This window comes from Apteryx mantelli, chromosome 20 (genome assembly GCF_036417845.1).
Source record: "Apteryx mantelli isolate bAptMan1 chromosome 20, bAptMan1.hap1, whole genome shotgun sequence".
Lineage (NCBI taxonomy): Eukaryota > Metazoa > Chordata > Aves > Apterygiformes > Apterygidae > Apteryx > Apteryx mantelli.
In genome coordinates, this window is record NC_089997.1 from 10,313,507 (window position 1) to 10,333,837 (window position 20,331).

General features: G+C 59.1%; 1 protein-coding gene and 1 non-coding gene across 2 annotated transcripts in view; one reads left to right on the plus strand and one right to left on the minus strand.

Moving 5' to 3' along the window:
- Window positions 1-1,163: 1,163 nt before the first annotated feature.
- LOC136993790 (antigen WC1.1-like) overlaps window positions 1,164-20,331 on the plus strand; it is a 321,017-nt gene continuing 301,849 nt past the window's right edge. The window contains exons 1-4 of the mRNA XM_067308737.1: window positions 1,164-1,245; window positions 1,674-1,988; window positions 5,552-5,751; window positions 5,970-6,264. Coding sequence (XP_067164838.1) covers window positions 1,164-1,245; window positions 1,674-1,988; window positions 5,552-5,751; window positions 5,970-6,264 — 892 coding nt within the window. The remainder of the gene's footprint in view (window positions 1,246-1,673; window positions 1,989-5,551; window positions 5,752-5,969; window positions 6,265-20,331) is intronic.
- Window positions 19,130-19,200, minus strand: TRNAA-UGC (transfer RNA alanine (anticodon UGC)). Its single transcript has one exon. It is a non-coding gene; the product is annotated as a tRNA-Ala (tRNA).

Genomic DNA, 20,331 nt, shown 5'->3' on the forward strand with positions numbered 1-20,331 from the left:
CCATGGCAAAGAGGCCTTTCACCGCTGCTGCTCCCGGCACAGCAGGGCTGTAGCAGGGTGAGGGGCTGTTTCTGTTTCCTTCCCTTCCTGACACAGCCCGTCCCAGGGGCAATCCCAGCTCCACGGTTCCCATGGTGCGGGGACAGCTGGGCACTCGCACCTTGGGCACTCGGGCAAACACAGCGTACGACATGCCCAAAGCTCCCCATCCCCACAGTGGGGTACAAGGGGCGACAGACCCATTTCCCCACCATGATCTGCCCTGTCCCACTGGGATGGGCCCCATGATGATGCCCCAGAGCAGCGACCGTGACATCCGCAGTGGAGCCGTGCCTCATATATGGTCATGAAGAGCGCTGGAGAAGTTCATTGGAGGGCTGGGCTGTGTCAGAAGGGAGATAAGCCCTGATAATGTCTAAAAAGGTGCCTGCTGCTTCGATTGGCTCCTCCTGCAGCTGAGCCAGCACCTGCAGATATATATTGGCCTCCCATCTTTGTTGTCCTGTGCGAGTCCCCAGGAACTGTGTCAGGGAGTGGGGTGCATCAGGGCAGTGCTGTCAGGGCAGGAGGCTGCAGATGGAGGCAGAGGGACTCCTTGTCCCTCGGGTGCTGTGGCTGCTCCTCTGGGTGCAGCTCTGCTGGGGTAAGTGCCTGCTTCCTTGTCCCACAGCCCTGGGTCCAATGGGCACCAGTGGGGTTATGGGGATCCCTCTGGAAAAGGGGTTTCATCCCAGAAAGCAGTGAGACAAGGGTCAGAAGGATGCTCAAATCCATTGACCCTGTGCCTCTCTGGGTGGGAGAAGGGTATTGGTGCTTCCAGGGCTCCTGTGTTTATGGCAGTTGGTGCCTGGGTGTGCTTATAGACACCTCATCCTTGGGCACCCTTTGGGGACCCCTGTTCCCCCAGTGCTGTGTCCCTGGAGCTGGTGGTGGGTCAGCTGGTGACTGCAGTGCTCAGCGATCCCCAGGACACAGCCAACCCCCAGGGTGCCCAGGAGGGTTTCTGTGCTGTTTGCTGCCCTGTGGTTGGGGTGACCCCAGCCCAAGGAGGGGCAGTTTGTGCCCTGCAGAGAGAAGGGGACGAGGGCATCTGCATCCACAGCCCGGCAGAGAGGTGTCCTTCCCAGGGGCCCTGGCTGAGGGCAGGGGCTGGGCTCATCCCCATGGGCAAGGAGGCAATGAGCATTGGAGGGATTGTGGGGATCATCTTGGTGCTCCCTGAGGACCTGGAAAGCCCTGGGGGAGGTGGGTGGGCTTGGGTGGTGCCCAGGGCAGGTGGTGGACAGGGGGCTGGGGTCATGGGGGACGCAGCAGTGTGGGGAGGCCCTGGGGGTTTGAGGCTGCTCCTGAGATGCTGTGCTGGGGAGGAGCGGGTGCCCTGTGCAGAGCCTGGTGTGGTGTCTGGGTGGGCATGGGCAGGGTGTGGGGTGCGAGGAGGTGCCGAGGGCTCTGGGGTGGGAATGGCCCAGCAGGGCTGGAGCTGGGTGTCTCCCAACCCAGCCCAACCCAGCCTGCAGAGAGAAGAGAGATCCTGATACTGCCCTTGGGACAGCCCAGAATGGAGAGGACTCTCACCCCCAGTGCCTGGGACTCGGCTCTGGGCAAGGAACCCTGTAGAGCCACAGCGCGGGGCCTCGGCACTCTCCTAACCATCCCCGTGTCTGTGTTTGAAGGTGCTGCGGAGGTGAGGCTGGAGGCTGGAGGCAGTCGCTGTGCTGGGAGAGTGGAGGTGAAAGAGCAGGACCAGTGGGGGACAGTGTGTGGTTATGGCTGGGACATGGAAGATGCTGCTGTAGTTTGTAAGCAGCTGGGCTGTGGATCTGCTCTTGAAGCCCCTCGGTATGGACATTTTGGGCCAGGATCTGGCCCGATTTGGCTGAGTGATCTTGAGTGTCAAGGCACTGAGACTGCCCTGTCTGAGTGCAAACATGATGATTGGCGTAAAGATTACTGCGTTCATGCTAGGGATGCTGGAGTGGTTTGTTCAGGTAAGGAGTCAGCCAGTTCCTCACCTTTGGGGTGGGTCCTGGGATCGGGGACTAACCGGGCTGTGCCCTGAAGGAGAAATGCGTGGGTACCGGAGCAGGCCCTGACATGGCTGCTCTCGCTGCCGAGCTGGGACTGTTGCTGCTGCTGTCCCTGGGGAAAGCCCCAAGTGAGCCCACCGCGGGTGCACAGACCCCATCAGGGTCCTGGGGGCTCAGCCCACCCTCAGGCTGAACTGAAGGGGCTTTTCAGAGAGGAGAAGAGCAGGGCCTGGGGCAGAGGAGCTAGGTGACGGGCAGCACCTTGCACCCTGTGCCCAGGACCGCCCCATGAGGACCAGCCCCACGCGAGCTCGGGGCCTGGCGGCTGCGAGGCCCCTGGCTGCTCCCTCCCACATCACCGCACGCACAGGCCGGCCCTGCAGGGTCCTTGGGGCTGCCACAGACCCGCGGGGAACGCGGCCTGTCCAGGCAGCACTGACCCGCTGTCCAGCCGCTCCTGCCGGCCCTCGGCTCCCCACGCTGCCCCGTGCCACAGGGCTTTGCCAGCACTTGCTGACCCTCATCTGTACCTGCTTTTGGAGCACGCACCGGTGTCAGCCCAGGGCTGCACGCAGATCTCCTGCTCCTCTGCCCGGTCGCTGGCCATGACGTGCACAGCCCCAGCAGTGCGCTGTGGCCCTGCCTGGGGACACCTCTCCCCAGGCACGTGTCGGAGGAGACAGCTGGCCCAGACACCGACCCGGTTACAGCTGCACCATTTCTGTGCCTGGGACATGTCTCCCCTCACAGACACCCCAACACCCCAGGACACCCCCGGGAACAGGGAGCATTTTGGGCTGCTCTGAGGCGATTCCCCAGCCTGGCTCTGAGCTCCGCAGCACCTGGGCCTGTTTTCCTAGTCCAGGCACTGTGGTGCTGGGGGCCTGTGCTGGGCAGCGCTGGGCTCCTGGGGCAGCAGCATTTCCCTGAGCAGTGCCTGTGGCTGTGGGTCCAGCATAGACACAAGCCCTGGGACACTGTGTAGGTGTGAAAGGAGGTGCAAGGGGCCCTGAAGGGTTTGTGTCATCAACACCCACGGACGGCTGCTGCTGGGGTGTTCATGGGTCATTCTGGATGTGGCTGCCTTGGAAATCATGTGGGATGCAGGTATGTAACTGCTGGAAGCCTCTGGGAACTGCCTGTCATTGGTGTTTTCTCCAGGATTTGTCCAGCTGGTTGGAGGGGCCAGCCCCTGCTCAGGACGTGTGGAGATCAGAGATGGAGACCTGAGGAGAACAGTCTGTGACTTGCACTTTGGTCTCAAAGCTGCTGAGGTTATCTGCAGGGAGCTGCAGTGTGGCACAGTCCTGTCCATCCCCGGGGCAGCTCACTTTGGAGAGGGGGTCGGTGCCATCTGGGACGAAGAGCTGCAGTGTGTGGGGAATGAATCCCTCCTCTCCTCCTGCCCCAGGATGTCCCTCAGCAACCAGACCTGCACCCACGCGAACGACGCTGGTGTCACCTGCACACGTGAGCATTCAGGGAGGAGGTGTGAAATGCCTCCCGTGAGCTGTGTGCTGCAGGGTAGGGGAGCAGGGAAGTGACTGCGCTGAGCATGGTGTGAGTGCAGGAGGGGTGGAGTTGTTTGTAATCTTAAAATGACGTGGAAGGAGCAGAAAGAGCTGCTATCCCTTTGGCGTCTCCTTCAACACCTGAGGGTGCAAGAGCACAAAGCCATTGTTAAAATTATCTGTTCTCATTTGTTCATTCATGGGCACCGGTAACGAGCAGCAGGAGTCAGATTTCAAAGTTTTTAAAGTTCTATTGCTAGCAATAAGGTGCCTCTTGGCTGGGAGCACAGGAAGGGACCCAGCAGCTTTTTGTTACAACTTTTAAGCGATAGTAAGTTGTTACATATTCAATACTTCAGTTTACATAACCAACCAGCTCTATCCACGATTCTTAGGTCTACCAATCCCCTTCCCATGTTACAGTACGAGGTAGTTCTGTGCCAGCCTTATATGGTTCATCTTATAATTATTCATTAGCTGATTTGCACCTCTTCTGGTGTTACCTTTGAACAACTGTTGTACTGCTGGCTGGATTTTAGTGGCTTCTTTGCAGATCTTCAACTTTGTACAAAAAACAGGGCTAAGGCAAGGTCAGATAAGATGTTCTGCTTGGAAGGCACCCTGACCTTGCATGTTCTTTCTCTGCAAAAGTGGAGTATAGTGGAAATTTTCTTAACGCCATCTTCACTTTTCCTCCTCTTTCCCCAGAGTACACAGGATTCAGGCTGGTGAATGGCAGCAGGTGTTCGGGGCGGGTGGAGATCCAGGTGCTGGGGACCTGGGGAACCCTCTGTGACTCTCACTGGGACATCTCCGATGCCCACGTTCTCTGTCATCACCTCAACTGTGGATTTGCTGAATCTGTTCCTGGAGGAGGGCATTTTGGGAGAGGAACCGGCCCTGTCTGGAGAGACACCTTCCACTGTGAGGGGACCGAATCCCATTTGGGACAGTGCCCTGTGACTGCCCTGGGGGCCTCCTCATGTTCACATGACAATGATGCTGGCGTTTATTGCTCAGGTGAGTTCAGGGAAAATGGAGGATTAACTAAACTTGCCCCTTGTGTGTGACACGGCAACCCAAAACTGGGAGCCCATGGCAATGACAAACTGAATGTTCTCCCTGGAGAAACCCTGGCTTCCCATGGAGGGATTCAAAGGGCTTTGCCTGCTCAGGTCTCTGCCTCCCTGGGGCAGCTGGTTCAGGCCCTGGAGACCACCGCCAGGCCTGGGCTCCTCCACTACCCTCCTGCAGCACAGGCACAAGACGGGGCTGTGGGACATAGCTCCACTCAGTGCAGCTGTGAAGGACCCTCCGCTCCCTCCTGCAGCACACAGCCCCGTCCCAGACCACAGAGAGCCCTGCAGACCCTGATCCCACCGCCTGCAGGGGCTGCTGTGGGCGCGTCCAGCAGGAGCAATCCCTGAGGCCGAGCTGCAGAGCGGGGCTGGGATTTGCCCTTGCTTCTTGTCACTATGAACCCCAAACTCGTCCTGTTTTGTAAGAAAGGCCCTCGTGCTTCTGCTTCCTGCCCAGGACACAAGCTCCACATCCCCAATCCATAGGGATGCAGAGGGGTAGAGACGTGTGGGCTCTCCCCTGGGTGTCTCAGCAGGGGTCAGTCCCAGCATGGAGATGGAGCAAGGCTTGTGCTCATCCTGTCCATCACCCAGGCCGTTGCACAGGCCAGTGCTTCCTCCTGCTGAAGCTGCTCCACATTCATCATTAAGGACATGTCTGGTGGCTCTGGGATTTGCCCTCACCTCCCATGCTTGCCCATCCCTGTCCCTTCCTGAGAAATGACATTTGTAGTCAGCAAGGTTTAGTGACTGGAGGAAAAAAGAAAAAAAAAAAACTTGGAAAACTTCCATCCTCAAGTTCCTCACTGTGAGCTGGCTACAGATGGGTGAGTCCCTGGGTGTCCCAGGGCATCAGAAATGGGAGACACATGGCAGGGTGCAGGGCTCCCCGGTGTCACAGAGGGTCCAGGGTATTTTGCCTGTCTCCGAACAGAACCCTCTGAATCCCTGTGGCTGGTGGGCAGAGGGAGCCGCTGTGACGGGCGAGTGGAGATGCTGCTGCACGGGACGTGGGTCAGAGTCCTGGATGACCAGTGGGATGTGAACGATGCCAGCGTGGTGTGCCGGCAGCTCCAGTGCGGAGAGGCAGAGCGAGCCTACAACCCGCCGAAGCCTGAGCGAGGGACGGGCCCCGTGGGGCTGAGAAGGGTCCAGTGTGCAGGGAAGGAGACTCGCCTGACCCTCTGCAACATCTCCCTGCCTGAGGCAGTGCTGGAAGGAATTGCGGAGGATGTGGGAGTGGTTTGCTCAGGTGAGTCACTGACAGTCCCCAACACACTGTGCTCCCCAGGGCCAGGAGCCCCTGACAGCTGGGGTTTCTCCCGGCTGCAGGGAGCCGGCGGGTCCGGCTGGTGAACGGGGCAGGGCGCTGTGCCGGGAGAGTGGAGATCTACTACGAGGGCACCTGGGGGACCGTCTGCGACGACTCCTGGGACCTGTCCGACGCCACCGTTGTTTGCCGCCAGCTGGGCTGTGGGGTGGCCATGGAGGCGCCCGGCTCTGCTCATTACGGGAAAGGCTCTGGGAAGATCTGGCTGGACGAGGTGAACTGCTCCGGGGGTGAAGCTGCTCTCTGGGACTGCCCCGCCAAGGCCTGGGGGCAGCACGACTGCAGGCACAAAGAGGACGCAGGAGTCGTCTGCTCAGGTCTGTGTGGGGAGCAGTGGTGGGAGCCTGGTGCCCAGGAAGGTAGGGAGGCAGGGAGAGCAGGGCATGGCCGAGCCTGTCCCTGGCTGCCCTGAGCCCCCTTCCTGCCCCCATCCTGGGAACATCCGTGCACAGTCCTCACTGGAGCTAGTCAGGGTTACAGGGAGGGCACAGACGTCCCCAGGGCTTAGAGGAGAGGGTAGTACTGCACGTTGGGAACTTCTCTCTGCTCCCTTGGTGAAACAGTGACTTGCTGGCAGTGCCCTCTGCCTGTCTGAGCCCTGGGGTGTCCAGAAGAGATCCTGCTCCTTGCAGTAAGCCTTCCTGCCATGGATGCCATAGAATAACCTGGGGGATTTTCAGGGATGCTTCAGGTTTCCTTCTCCTCACCCCAGGACCAGCTTGTTCCGCCCCACTTTGTGCCTTTCCTTCCAGAGTTCACAGCCCTGAGGCTGGAGAAGAGCAACGGCTGCTCTGGGCACCTGCAGGTTTTCTACAATGGGACGTGGGGGAGTGTTTGCTCCAACTCAATGACTCCTGACACCATGTCCCTGGTGTGCAAAGAGCTGGGCTGTGGAGATGAAGGGTTCCTTGAAACAGACCTGCCATATGGCAGGATATCTGGCTCCACATGGCTGGATCGTGTTCAGTGTGGGAAGATGAACAGCTCCTTTTGGCAGTGTCCCTCTGCTTCCTGGAAGCTGCAGTCATGTTATGACCAACGAGAAGAGACTCACATCACCTGCAGTGGTAAGGCTGGAGCCACCTGGGCACAAAGGCTCACAGCAGGTCCTGCTCCCTGTTCAGCGAGGTGCAATGCAGAGAAAGAGCTTGGAGTGGCTTTTACGTTCCATTTTGGACCACTGTGCTGTCAGTGACACAAACAAGACTTCATCTCTCAGAGTGACACGTGTCCATCAGCAATAGCTGTCCTGAGTTCCCTGCGTAGCCCAAGGAGGGGCAGAGGCACCTCCAGGCAGGGTCTCCTCCAGCTCCCCTTGGACACCTCTTGGAGGTGCCTGTTGCTCTCTGTTGCCCATAGAGAGGGCCCAGACAACCACCTTTTAGCTTGGGAAGTCCATGCAGAGCATCCTGCTCATGGCTGTGTTTTGCTGAGGGAACGGGAAGGGGGAGAGTGAAACCAGTCCTGGTGGCTGAGGGTTATGTAGGAAACAGGCAGCGTGCAGGGCACTGCTGGCAGCAGAGCTCAGAGAAGCCTGCCCTCTGGGTACATCCTTCTGCTCCTCTGCTAACCAGGGAGCCTTTGGGGGTGAGCAGGCGGGGGTAAGCCTTCAGTGCTGTGCTGTTCTACCCTGAATTACCAGGGATCCAGCTGTGCCCATGAGCAAGGAGGCACTGGGAGGTTCAAACACAGCTCAGTCCTGCTCCTGTCCGCATGACTCCCATGAAGCAGCCCCTTCACCGCAGCATTTCCTTCTGCAGGGAGACGACCAGAAGCCACTCCAGCCCCGGCGGCAGAATGCCCCAACTCTACGAACTGCACAGGTAGCTGCTCCTCCATGTGCCCTTCTCGCTTGGCCAGGCTCTCCCAGCTGCTCCAGTGACATGGGGGGTTCTGCGTTTTCCAGAGATGGAGAAGATTCGTGCTGTGGGAGGAGAGGACATGTGCTCAGGCAGAGTGGAGGTTTGGCCCCACGGCTCCTGGGGGACGGTGTGTGATGACTCCTGGGACATGAAGGATGCTGAGGTCGCCTGCAGGCAGCTAGGCTGTGGCCCTGCTGTGTCTGCCCTGCGGAAGGCTGCATTTGGGAAGGGGACAGGTCCCATCTGGCTGTAGCAGGTGGAGTGCAGAGGGACGGAGCGATCTCTCTGGGACTGCTGCACCAAGCCTGGGGACAGCGGTGCCTGCCAGCACAAGGAAGATGCTGCTGTGAATTGCTCCGGTGAGTAGCAGTGCTTCATCCCCTTGTTCCAGGACATGTTTCCCCAGCTGTGTCCTCACAAGGCCCCAGAGCTCCTCAGAGCAAGGATGCCCCTGGGGAGGTCAGGTGTCTGGTGTCAGGTGGGGAGCAGCTGTTGTGGGGCTGGGTGTCCTCAGGCCTCTGCCCGTGGGTCTCCTGCAACCCCTGTAAGTGCATCCCCTGGTCTGCTGGTGCTGTCCTCCCCATGGCCCAGAGCAGAGGACCCTGGTCCTGTCATGGGGACCCAGAGAAGGACAGTTCAGATGGGACTTTAAGGGGATGTCCACATACACACACACACCCACACACACCCCTCTATCTCTCTCTCTGCTCTGCAGCTGCACCGAGGACGACAACGTCACCTCCTCGAGCAGGTAACCTCCCCTCCTCCCTGGGGTTGATCTCTCTGGGGCCAGGTTGTGACCTGCAGCCCGAGGGAAGGGGCTCTGTGCTGGGGTGTGAAGCCCCAGAGAGGAAGCCCTGGGGTGGGAGCAGGTGGCATTGGGGAGGGCTGTGATTCAGCCAGCAGGGTGGGAACTGCCCTGTGACCCAACCCTGTGCCCCCACCCCCTGCTGCCATGTGTGTGGGGGGGGTCAGGACTGGGATGTCCCTGGACCCCCACCTCCCCCAGGCCAGGGGCTGCCTCATCCATGTCCCTGCCCATGCAGATCTCACCCAGGGCCGTGCGAGGGACAGCGGGAGAATCTCGGTGCCTGTCGTCATCTGCATCATCCTGGGGGCCCTGCTCTGCCTGCTGCTGGCCCTCCTGGTGGGGCAAGTGCGAAGTGCCAGGGCTCAGCGCAGAGGTGGGTCCTTCCCCATCGGTCCCAGGGTGAGCGATGCCTCTTGGCAGCCCCGCGGGCACTGTGGGGTGTCTGTGAGGGGCACAGATGGAGCTGGGGTAGGGGTGCTGCCTCCTGCCCTATTCCCTGCCCCTCCACTGTCAGGCTGTGGGACAGCAGCAACCAGGGGAGGAGAGAGTCCAGATGCAGGAGGAGATGGTGATGGGTGAGGAGAAAAATGGCAGCAAGAGGCCGGGGGAGACGGGAGCAGCAGCTGGCTGTGCTCTGGGCAGCACTGGAGGCTGTGGGGCAGGAGTGGTGCCGGGAGGAGCCCAGGGCAGGGGGTCTCTCAGTGCGGGTGTTCGGTCCCCAGGCTGCTCTCTCTGCCCAGCCCTGCCCACCCATGGCAGGGCAGGGCCGTGTTATGGACCTGTCTGGCAGAGAGCGGGGAGCTCCCCGGGGAGAGGAGCTGTGGGAGCTGCTCCAGGGTCAGACCAGGGACCAGACTCAGGACCAAAAGGGGCATGGGGCTGTCTCTGAAGGGACAGGGTGAGGGTGACGTTGTCCCAGACCATCTCCACAGAGACGTTGCTGTCACTGGGGACGTGGCAGTGGTGCCTGGCCAGAGCAGTGGGGCTGGGCTGTGGGGTCAGTGCTGGTCTGGTCTGGGGGGAAGGGCTGGGTGACCACATCGGAGTCTGGTCTTCTGTCTCCATGTCCCTGTGCCGACCCTGCCTCTGTCGCCAGGCTCCAGGAGGTCTCTGGAGCCCTTCTCTGAGGCCGTGTACCAGGAGATCGACTACAGCTTGACATGGGAGAAGCAGGCGATGTTCGGTCGCTCAGGTCGGTGTGGGTCCACTTTGGAGGGAGCACGTCTGCAGGGCCCTTTCCCCCAGGCCAGTGGTCCCCATAGCGCTGGGCCACGGGGTATGTGGGGAGAGCAGCCCGGTGAGGAGCTTCCTCCCCACCAGCTCTGCCCATCCCAGCCCGGGGCACAGCTCCTCCCTGCCTGCTGGGCTGCCTGTCCAGGGTTGTACCTGGTGGGTGAGGGAAGGGGCTGTCCCAGGGCAGCTCCGAAAGGCCCTTTGAGATGGGGTTTGTCCCATGGGAGCAGGACGAGCCCCGAGCCCTCCTCCCCACACAGTCCCTGCTGTGTGGGTCCCCATCCCCAGCAGTGCTGGCCATGAGCAGGGTCAGCAGGGCTCACCCCAATAACACCCGCTGCTCCTCTCGCCAGGCTCCTCTTTGGAGGGGTCCCTGACCGAGCTGCAGCCCAAGCCTGGGGACAGCGAGGAGGAGGACGATCCTGGGTCAGCATCAGGTAATGGAGGGTGAGGCAGAGGAAGGGTTGCTCTCTCCTCCCTGTAGCTGTGTGACCAACAGCGTTGTCACTGAGTGTCACCATCAGGGTGGGGAGGAATCACCCTCGGGAGCAACTCCAGAGCCATGCAGAGCATGTGAGGGTCACACATGCCCGTCTGAGCTGGGTGCCTGCAGCCCTGTGCCCTGCGGGGTCGCAGGGGGACTTCCCAGGCTCAACCTGTCCCTGCCTCCAGCAGGCCCTGAGCTTACCTCAAGGAGCCATGCCTCAAGGCACCAGCGTCTCCACAGCCAGCTCCAGTGCAGAGCCCAGCACTGCTGACCCTGTGGCTGGGCAAGAGGGATCTCCGCTGCCATATGCACACTCCCACAACCCTGGGGGAGGTGGGACGGATGCTTAGTCTCCTGTGGCCCTGCCAACACCAGTGTCTCAGCCCTTCATTCCTGCCCGTCCTTCCTTCCTCCACTCTGCAGGAGGGCTCTTCTCATTGCCACCAGCTCCCCTCTCCTTTCAGATGTCCCTGTCCTGCCCAGAGGTGACCCAGCAGATGGCTATGATGATGCCAGGGAAATCCCTGACCCCGGGGAGGATGTTGTTCCTGGGCAGCGAGACTGGGAAGTGCCCAGGGAAGCAGAGGAGGGAAACAGGCCTGTGGAGGCACAGAGAGGTGAGGGGGAAGTGCAGTGCTGCCGGCTCCTGGGGTGCCGTCCCCAGTGCCTGGAGAGTCATTGTATACTGAGAGCCCGACCTCCCAGGATGGGGAGGGAACCTGCACCAGGAGTTTTCCTGGTGGGGAAACTGGGGTGGGATAAGGGGCTGGACATCTCGGGACAGAAAGAGGAGCGAGAGGAAGGGGATTTACAGCCCAGGAGGGGCACGTGCATGGGGCCAACTGCAATGCACCGGCCTTGCTGCTTCCAGAGGGGAGCCTGCACTCCTGGAGAAGTGATGGGGCCCCAGGAGCCAAGAGAGACACCCCATCCCTGCTCCCCACAGACACGGGGTACGATGATGCTGAAGAGGCAACTCTGACACATCCCCATGAGGACACCAAGGCTGAGAGACTGGACCCTGGTGCCCAAAGGTCCCTGAGCCCAGGGCCAGGAGAGTCCACCCCTGCCATGCGGTTGGGTGCACCTGGGACGGAAGAGAGGTCTGTGCAGCTGGGAGAGCCATGAGTGCCAGAGTCCAGTCTCCCTTCTCCCACTGGTAGCAGAAAGAGCTGGGCATTTTGTCTATTTTTATTTGTCTACTTCTATGCCATGCATTGCTATTTGTTCTTATTAAAACCATTTGGGAGTTTGATCCAGAGCTGGTGCTTCCCTCCCCAGGTGTCGGGGTGTCTCCCCGAGGCTGATCAGGGAGGGCGAAGCACCAAGAACCAGCATTGGGGAAGGGGCACATCTCGGGACCAGCAGGCTCTGAGACAGGCTGTGCACCTGCAAGTGCCCATGGACCCTGGAGTGCGGGAATAGTGAACAGTCCAGCTGGAGGATATTCCTGCTGGCAGAGACATTTCCATCCTGCAAACCACACGCAGAGCTTCCAGCCAAACTGGGTCTCTCTGCAGGGTCCTGTAATGCCCCTCTGGGCAGGGAGGTCCAGTCCCCTCACCCCGGGAGTGCCCCTGCTTGCTCTTTTCCCAGGGCCTCTGCCTAGACCACCCTGGTCCCAGGCAAGGATGCCAGAACCAAGAGGCAGTGACAGGGTTGGTCCTGGGCTGTGGCCCCACAGCAGTGAGCCTGGAGGTGACAGCAGAGCCCTGAACACCCCAGCCAGCCCCAGAGGGGCTCATTCCCTGGGGATCACCTCCCCACAGCAGTTGGGAGGCAGCTCTGCTTCCCACTGACCCTGCACATGGTGCAGAGCAGCTTGTTGAGGTGCCAGGGGCTGGGATTTCCCCTCCTGTGGCTCCACAGGGTCTCCCATTTCCAGGGGCTGCTCCTGGCTCCCGTGGCCCTCATGGAACCCTGAGCACTCCTGGCACAGCCCAGAGCTGGCTCCTTCCTGGCAGGGGCTGTGAGGCACCAGGGCTCAGGGAAGCCCTGGGACGCCCCCCTGCTCCCATCCACCCCCACCCCTCTGCCCTCCCGCTGATGGGCTGCAAGGGCAGAAGAAGGAGCTGCCTCACCTGGGGCACCAGTTTGGGTCTGTGCAGGGGAATATCTGTGTGCAGACGCAGGGGATGGGAGCATTCAGTGACAGGAGGGGACATTTCCTTCAGCAGAGTGGGAGGCAGAAGAGGGAGAGGGCAGTGGGCTGGAGAAGGGACCACCACAATATGTGGGCTCCAGCCCAAAGTCACAGTTCAGCCCCCAGCCTTGGGACAGGCCCATCCCCGAGGATGCTCACAAGGGCATATTTCCATGGAGAGAAGATTTCATGTCCACTCCTAAAGCAGTTGCCGATGGGAGCTAAGAGAGGATCCCTGGTCCTAGGCCGGGTTTTAACCAACTGTGCCCCAGCACCCACAGGTGAGAAACCTCTCACGCAGGGGCTGAGTGGGGAGGAGGCTTCAACAGCTGTGCAGCATCTGGCACCCAGACTGCCCTCCTTCCTCCAGCCGGGGGGGGGGGGTCTCTGCACCCCACTGGCTCTTCCTGATGGGTTCCCCATGCCACACACTGACAGGCAGTGGGGCTAAGGCCAAGCGCACAAAAAACACACTCCGCCTTCACCCTGGCTCATTTCCTTTCCTGTTCCCTACTTTTTCCCTTGCATTTTTCTCTTTCCTTCCTTTTGTCATCCCCCCACCCCACCACTTCTGCATCCATCCTCCACTCATTTACTGATTTCAGCCTTGGCAGGCACAGGAAAGCATGGGGCCACGTGACTGCCATCAGCTCTCCCTGCCCAGCTGCCCCAGCACAGCTCGCCTCTCCCCCACAACGGGCACCATCTGACCGGGAGACAAAATCAGACATCTCTGCCCAGGGTCTGGTGCCTCTCTCGGGGAGGCAGAGGATAACGTTCCCAGCCCCAGTGCTGCCCAGCGCTGGCTCTGCTTTGCAGGAGGGTTTCAGCTCTGGGGCCCAGGAGGGGCAGCTCTCCTCTGCCCCAGCAGCCAAGCCACAGCCTGGCAGTGGGGCTGTGTGAGCCCCCTTCATCCCCCCAGCCGGGGCAGGGCAAAGCTGGGCTCCCTGCTGGGAACAGCCACAGCTTGGTAGTGCTGCAAACAGCAGGATCCTGCCCTCGAGGAGAGGAGGGAGCCAGGGGCTGTCACCAGCACCCTCTCCCATGGCAGCGGTTCCCCATGTCGTGCTGGGAGCTCCTCCAGCCCCAGGCCCTGTACTGACCCTCCATGGGCAGCAGCATGTCCCGGGGCTGGGGATGTCTTGGCTTCTCTCCAGAACAGAGCCCTGGTGCTGGGGACCTTGCAGAATGGCTGGGCCATGTGTGCAGAGCTGGGAAGGGATCACGAGAGGAGCCTGGACCCTCAGTGTAGGCGTGAGGGAAAAGTACCAGCACTGCTCAGCGAGGGGTCTCAGACATCTCTGTCCCAGTGGCCTCAGGGCTCAGCCCCAGCAGCGCTGCATGTGCCAGGGCAGGGGGACACTGGGGCACAGAGGGGCTCTTGCTCTGGGGCAGACACCTCCATGCTGGAGCACCTGCTCTGCAGGGACCTCGTCCTGTGCCAGGTGCCCCTAACCAGCCTCTTCTGCCCTGGAGCTCTGCCCACACCAAGCTGTGGCAAAGATGGAGATTTACACCTCAGGACCATAGCGCAGTGTGAGCAAGGGCCAGATCCTGCTCCTTCCCCTTGCTGCTCCCAGACCAGCCGCTCTGCCCTCGGGGCTGGGCAGGGGCCCTGCACGAGCCCTGGGCTCTGGCACTTGTGCAGCCGCGAGGAGCGCAGGGCTTAGCTGGCGCTTGGTGCCATGTCCAGCCTTCGGCTGTGCTGCAGGAGAGCTGGGCTGTGCTGGCCCCGCTCAGGGTCTGCCCTGCCCTCCTGCCCCTTCCCGGGAACACGGCCCTGCTCAGCCTGGCTCTGGCCCCACATGCACTGCTCTCTGCCAGGGACACCCATGGTGTCACCAGCACAGCCCCAGGGCAGTGGGGCAGGGCAGGGGTGACCCTGGGGGCTCTGGGGGGAGCTGGGGCTCAGATATCACCTCTGTCCCCAGGACCTGGAGCCTCCCTGCTGGCAGCCCCTGCCCTGAGACAGCCCCCTCCCTCCCCAGCCCCTGGCCCCTCTCTCCCTGTGGGAGATGCAGGGCTGAAGCCTGAGTCCAGTGGGAGTGGGGGTTTCCTGTGCAGCGGTGTGCATGGGCATGCAGTGCCCACGTGCATTACCCACCTCCACAGGGGTCTCACTCTGTGAACACCCTTCTCCCATAGGCTTCCCACAGTGTGGTTGGGGACGAGTGGTTCCTCCACCATGAGGTTAGCACCCGCTCAGCCAGTCCTAAGGCTGCATCAGGCCCTGCCCCTCCCCATAAGGACATGTGGGGCTGGGCTCAGCCCTCACAAGAATCACAGAATCGCTGAGGTTGGAAGGCACCTCTGGAGATCATCTAGTCCAACCCCCCTGCTCAAGCAGGGTCACCTAGAGCACATTGCACAGGATTGCATCCAGGCGCGTTTTGAATATCTCCAGAGAAGGAGACTCCACCACTTCTCGGGGCAACCTGTTCCAGTGCTCTGTCACCCTCACAGCGAAAAAGTTTTTCCTCATGTTCAGATGGAACTGTCTGTGTTTCAGTTTGTGCCCATTGCCTCGCGTCCTGTCGCTCGGCACCACTGAAGAGTCTGGTCCCATCCTCTCGACACCCTCCCTTCAAATACTTGTACACGTTGATAAGATCTCCTCTCAGCCTTCTCTTCTCCAGGCTAAACAGGCCAAGCTCTCTCAGCCTTTCCTCATAAGAGAGATGCTCCAGTCCCCTAATCATCTTTGTGGCCCTTCGCTGGACTTGCTCCAGTAGTGCCACATCCCTCTTGTACTGGGGAGCCCAGAACTGGACGCAGTTCTCCAGATGTGGCCTCACCAGGGCTGAATAGAGGGGGAGAATCACCTCCCTCGACCTGCTGGCAACACTCTTCCTGATGCACCCCAGGATACCATTGGCCTTCTTGGCCACAAGGGCACATTGCTACCTCATGCTTAACTTGGTGTCCACCAGCACTCCCAGGTCCTTCTCGGCAGAGCTGCTTTCCAGCAGGTCAACCCCCAACCTGTACTGGTGACTGGGGTTATTCCTCCCTAGGTGCAGGACCCTGCACTTGCCTTTGTTGAACTTCATGAGGTTCCTCTCTGCCCACCTCTCCAGCCCGTCCAGGTCTCTCTGAATGGCAGCACAGCCTTCTGCGGTATCAGACACTCCTCCCAAACTTGTTGAGGGTGCACTCTGTCCCTTCATCCAGGTCATTGATGAAGAAGTTGAACAAGACTGGACCCAGTACTGACCCCTGGGGGGCACCGCTAGCTACAGGCCTCCAACTAGACTCTGTGCCACTGATCACAACTCTCTGAGCTCTGCCATTCAGCCAGTTCTCAATCCACCTCACTGTTCACTCATCTAACCCACACTTCCTGAGCTTGTCTATGAGGATGTTCTGGGAGACAGTGTCAAAAGCCTTGCTGAAGTCAAGGTAGACAACATCCACTGCTCTCCCCTCATCTACCCAGCCAGTCATTCCATCATAGAAGGCTATCAGATTGGTTAGGCATGATTTCCCCTTGGTGAAGCCATGCTGACTACTCCTGATCACCTTCTTTTCCTCCACATGCGTGGAGATGGCTTCCAGGATGAGCTGCTCCATCACCTTTCCAGGGATGGAGGTGAGGCTGACTGGCCTGTAGTTCCCTGGGTCCTCCTTCTTGCCCTTTTTGAAGACTGGGGTGACATTGGCTTTCGTCCAGTCCTCGGGCACCTCTCCTGTTCTCCATGACCTTTCCAAGATGATGGAGAGTGGCTTAGCAATGACATCCGCCAGCTCCCTCAGCACTCATGGGTGCATCCCATCAGGGCCCATGGATTTGTGGCTGTCAAGTTTGCTTAAATGATCTCTAACCCGATCCTCCTCCACCAAGGGAAAGTCTTCCTCTCTCCAGACTTTCTCTCTTGCCTCCAGGGTCTGGGGTTCCTCAGGGCTGGCCTGAGCAGTAAAGACTGAAGCAAAGAAGGCATTCAGTAACTCTGCCTTCTCTGCATCCTTCGTCACCAGGGCACCCACCCCATTCAGCAAAGGGCCCACATTTTCCCTCGTCTTCCTCTTGCTACTGATGTATTTGAAGAAGCCCTTCTTGTTGTCCTTGACATCTCTTGCCAGATTTAATTCCAAACGGGCCTTAGCCTTCCTCGTTGCATCCCTGCATACTCTGACAACATTCCTATATTCCTCCCAAGTGGCTTGTCCCCCTTTCCACTTTCTGTATACTTCCTTCTTCTGGTTGAGTTTTGCCAGGAGCTCCTTGCTCATCCATGCAGGTCTCCTGCCTCCTTTGCTTGACTTCCTACTCATAGGGATGCACCGCTCTTGAGCCTGGAGGAAGTGATGTTTGAATATTAACCAGCTCTCTTGAACACTCCTTCCTTCTAGGGCCCTCACCCATGGGATTCCTCCAAGTAGGTCCCTGAAGAGGCCAAAGTTTGCTCTCCTGAAGTCCAGGGTTGCGATCCTACTTGGTGCCCTGCTGCCTCCTCGCAGGATCCTGAACTCCACCATCTCAAGGTGGAAGGACACACTCTCCCCAACATCTGGTGCAGGGACCTCTCTGCTCAGCTGCAAAAATGTCAGTACACTCACACACATGGACATGGGCCAGAGATGGACAAAGAGTGACAAAATAAAGACAGGCCTGTTCCATCCCTCAGATGATGTTTTGGGCATGCCCAGATGTTGCTTGCAAGGTCCAAATCTCTCACCCTGGCTGCAGGAAACAGCACGCCTGCTCTGAAGCTCCATGCAGAGCCCACAGCAGGGGCAGAGGGGCACAGCGCAAGTGCCTGGGTCCATAACCAGAAGGTGACAGATCAAAATGATTCATTTGCTTCACAGACATTCATAGACAAAGTGTTTGTTTAAAAAAAAAAAAAAAAAAAAAAAAGATTTGGCTCTTTTGCTAAGATAATGCTTATTTGGGGATTCCATACCTCTTGAACAAGATTGGTTGGTTGCTGTTCAGCCATTGATGGTATTCTCTGTCACAAGTGTCCTTGCAATAGCATCTTCACCTGGGTCAGGTGACAGTCCCTCAGGGGGGTTGTTTCAGTGAATCCTGATAATCCAGCTGGCCTGTGGTCCCACATAACCACTCCAGAGCATGAACAATCCACTCCCATTGATATAGAACTATATCGGATAAATTTGAATGTCATCCTTGTATCACAGGCATAACCTCAGTTCCAAAGATCTTGCCACACTGCAAAAGAAGTGACATCCTCATCCCAGTGTTGGCCCCCTTTACCTGCCTTCCCTCTCCCTGAGATCTCCTTTCAGCTCAGGGTAGTTTTCTGATGTTCTTGATGACCTCACAACACCTCCCAGCTGACCTACATGCTAATGGCCAATCCAGCTGATGCAAGGAATTGACCTCACAATAAACATCCAACACATCGCTCTAACTCATCTCTCCCTCTCCCCTCCCCTGAGCTCTCCTCTCCATGGGGAAGGCTTTCCGACCTGCTTCATGACCTCACAGTACCTGCCAGCTTGCTGTCCAATCAGATTGCTGCAATAGAAGTGACCTCACAAACCAGCTTCCAGTCACACTACATTTCCATTTCCCTGGCCCTGCCCCCTTCAGGAGCTCTCCTCTCTCCTGGGGGCTTCCTCCTGCCCTTCATGACCTCACAGTGCCCACCCACCTGCCTGCCTGCTGCTGACCAATCAGGCTGCACTCATAGAGGTGACCTCACAATCACTATGCCAGCAGTGTCATGACCATTTGCCTCTCCCTCCTTCCTCCCTCCAGGCTCTCACCTCTGCCTCATGGACTTTGTCATGCCACTGATGACCTCACATGCCTGCCCCCCTGCTGCTGGCCAATCAGCTGCTGTGAAAGGAGACACCTCACAATCAAAGCCACCAATGTCACCTTCACCTGTCCCTCCCTCCTGCCTCCTCCCAAGCTCTCCTTGCTGATGGGCAGCCTCTGTGATGCTGTTGATGACCTCATAATGCCACCTGCCCACTGCTGGCCAATCGGGGAAGTGCAATGGAAGTGACCTCACAACCAACACACCAGCCATTGTGCTCTTGCCTGACTCTCCCTCTCCTGCTCCCTCTCCTGCTCCCACTCCCACCTCCCCAGCTGCTGAATCAGCTCCTGTCACCTGCAGTGACCCCAGTGCCTGCTCACCTGCTGCTGGCCAGGAGCTGCTGGGACAGGAGTGACTCACCAGTGATGTCCCAGCTGGCACCTCCACCTGCCTCCCCTCTCCCCTCCTGCTGAGCTCTCACTTCCCACGGTCAGGTGCATCTGATGAGCCTGATGCCCTCACAGTGCCTGTCTGCCTGCCTAGGGCAATCCTGCTGCTGCAGCTGAAATAACCTCCCAGCCAGCATCCAGTCCTCTCACCTTTATGCATGCTACTGACTCTTGTCTCACAGGGCTACCATCTCTCCTGAGATGCACTTGATGACCTCTCAGCTCCTGCCTGTTTGCCTACTTCTGGCCAATCAGGTTGTTACAATAGTAGTGACATAATGATGTCATTTCACCTGGGCAGGCTTTCTGATGATCTGCCTGGGCTCTTCCCACATGGGGAGCTCCACTTACCACATGACACCCCGTCAGAGGGCAAGCCTGCAAATTCTGGAGAGGAGCAATGTACCCTGTTCCCAGCCCTCACCCTTGTTGGAGGGGAATGGAGATTCAGGACAAAAGCTCCCCTGGAGATGCTGGGGATTGAACCCAGGACCTCCTGCATGCAAAGCAGGTGCTCTTCACTGAGCTACATCCCCTAAGAGCCTGCTGAGGGGTGGGACATACTCTTCTCCCATGATGTGCCTCTGACAAGCTGATGTTCCCCTGACAAGCACAGCCCTCTTGGCCCCTGGTGCCCTGAGAGCCTCAGCAGAAAGCAGCATTTGAACCCTCCTGCTGGGCCACAGGCTGGGATGGGGGAAGTTGAGATCGCCTCTCAGCTGCGACTGGTCCTGGACCAGGGCTGCACCATAGAGTGCTGCCCCTTCAACATCTCTGCAGCTGATGGGGGCAGGAGGAGACTCTTGCTGCAAGTGCTGCTCCCATGCTCTGGCCCTCCCAGAGAGGGTCAATGGAGAGGAGCAAACCCCTTCCCTGAGTCACCTCTGCCACCCCGTGCAGCACTCCTGTGTGTGCCACACCTGTCTTTGATACCAGCAGCAGGAGCAAATGGGGTGAGGGAAATGCCCTCCCCAGGATGATGTGCCCACAGCTCCAGTTGCCCCCCAGGGTGTGCATTGGAAGGGCCATGAAAGCAGGCAAAGCCGATCCTGGGCAGGGAGCTGCCCACAGTCCCTCACCTAGGTATTAGGCCTCCCTCTGCACTGCTCTGCCCATTAGTACCTGGCAGTGGGCAAATGGCAGTGTGTCCTTCCCTGGGGCTAGGGATGCAGCCCCTTCCCTGGGGCTGGGGACGTGCCTGGGATCAGGGACATTCCCATTCCCGCAGCACCAGGAACTGGACACTGGAGCTGCCCCAGGAGAGCACCAGGTGGGGGTCTCTGTGGCGCAGCAGGTAGCGCATTTGGCTGTTAACCAAAAGGTTGGTGGCTCGAGCCCACCCAGGGATGTTGCCCTATTGGTGGGGTGCCTGGGGGATTGTGCTGCCCAGCACCCTGGGTTTTGCTCACAGTCACCATGTCCCAGCTCTGGGACAGCAGATCTGCTGCTGCCTGGGACATGCATCTTGCTGTGGGACGTCCTTTCTAGACCATGGGGGATGGCCAGAGAGCAGCACGGAGGATGTACATGTGTCCTGTTGACCCTGAGCTGAGCTGACTTGTCCCATCCCCTTGCCTGATGGGAAGGACAGAAGAGGGAAGAGTGTGTCAGTGCCAGGTGGTTGTGTCTGTACATCTCATTACTGAATGGGGAGAAGGGAGGGTGCA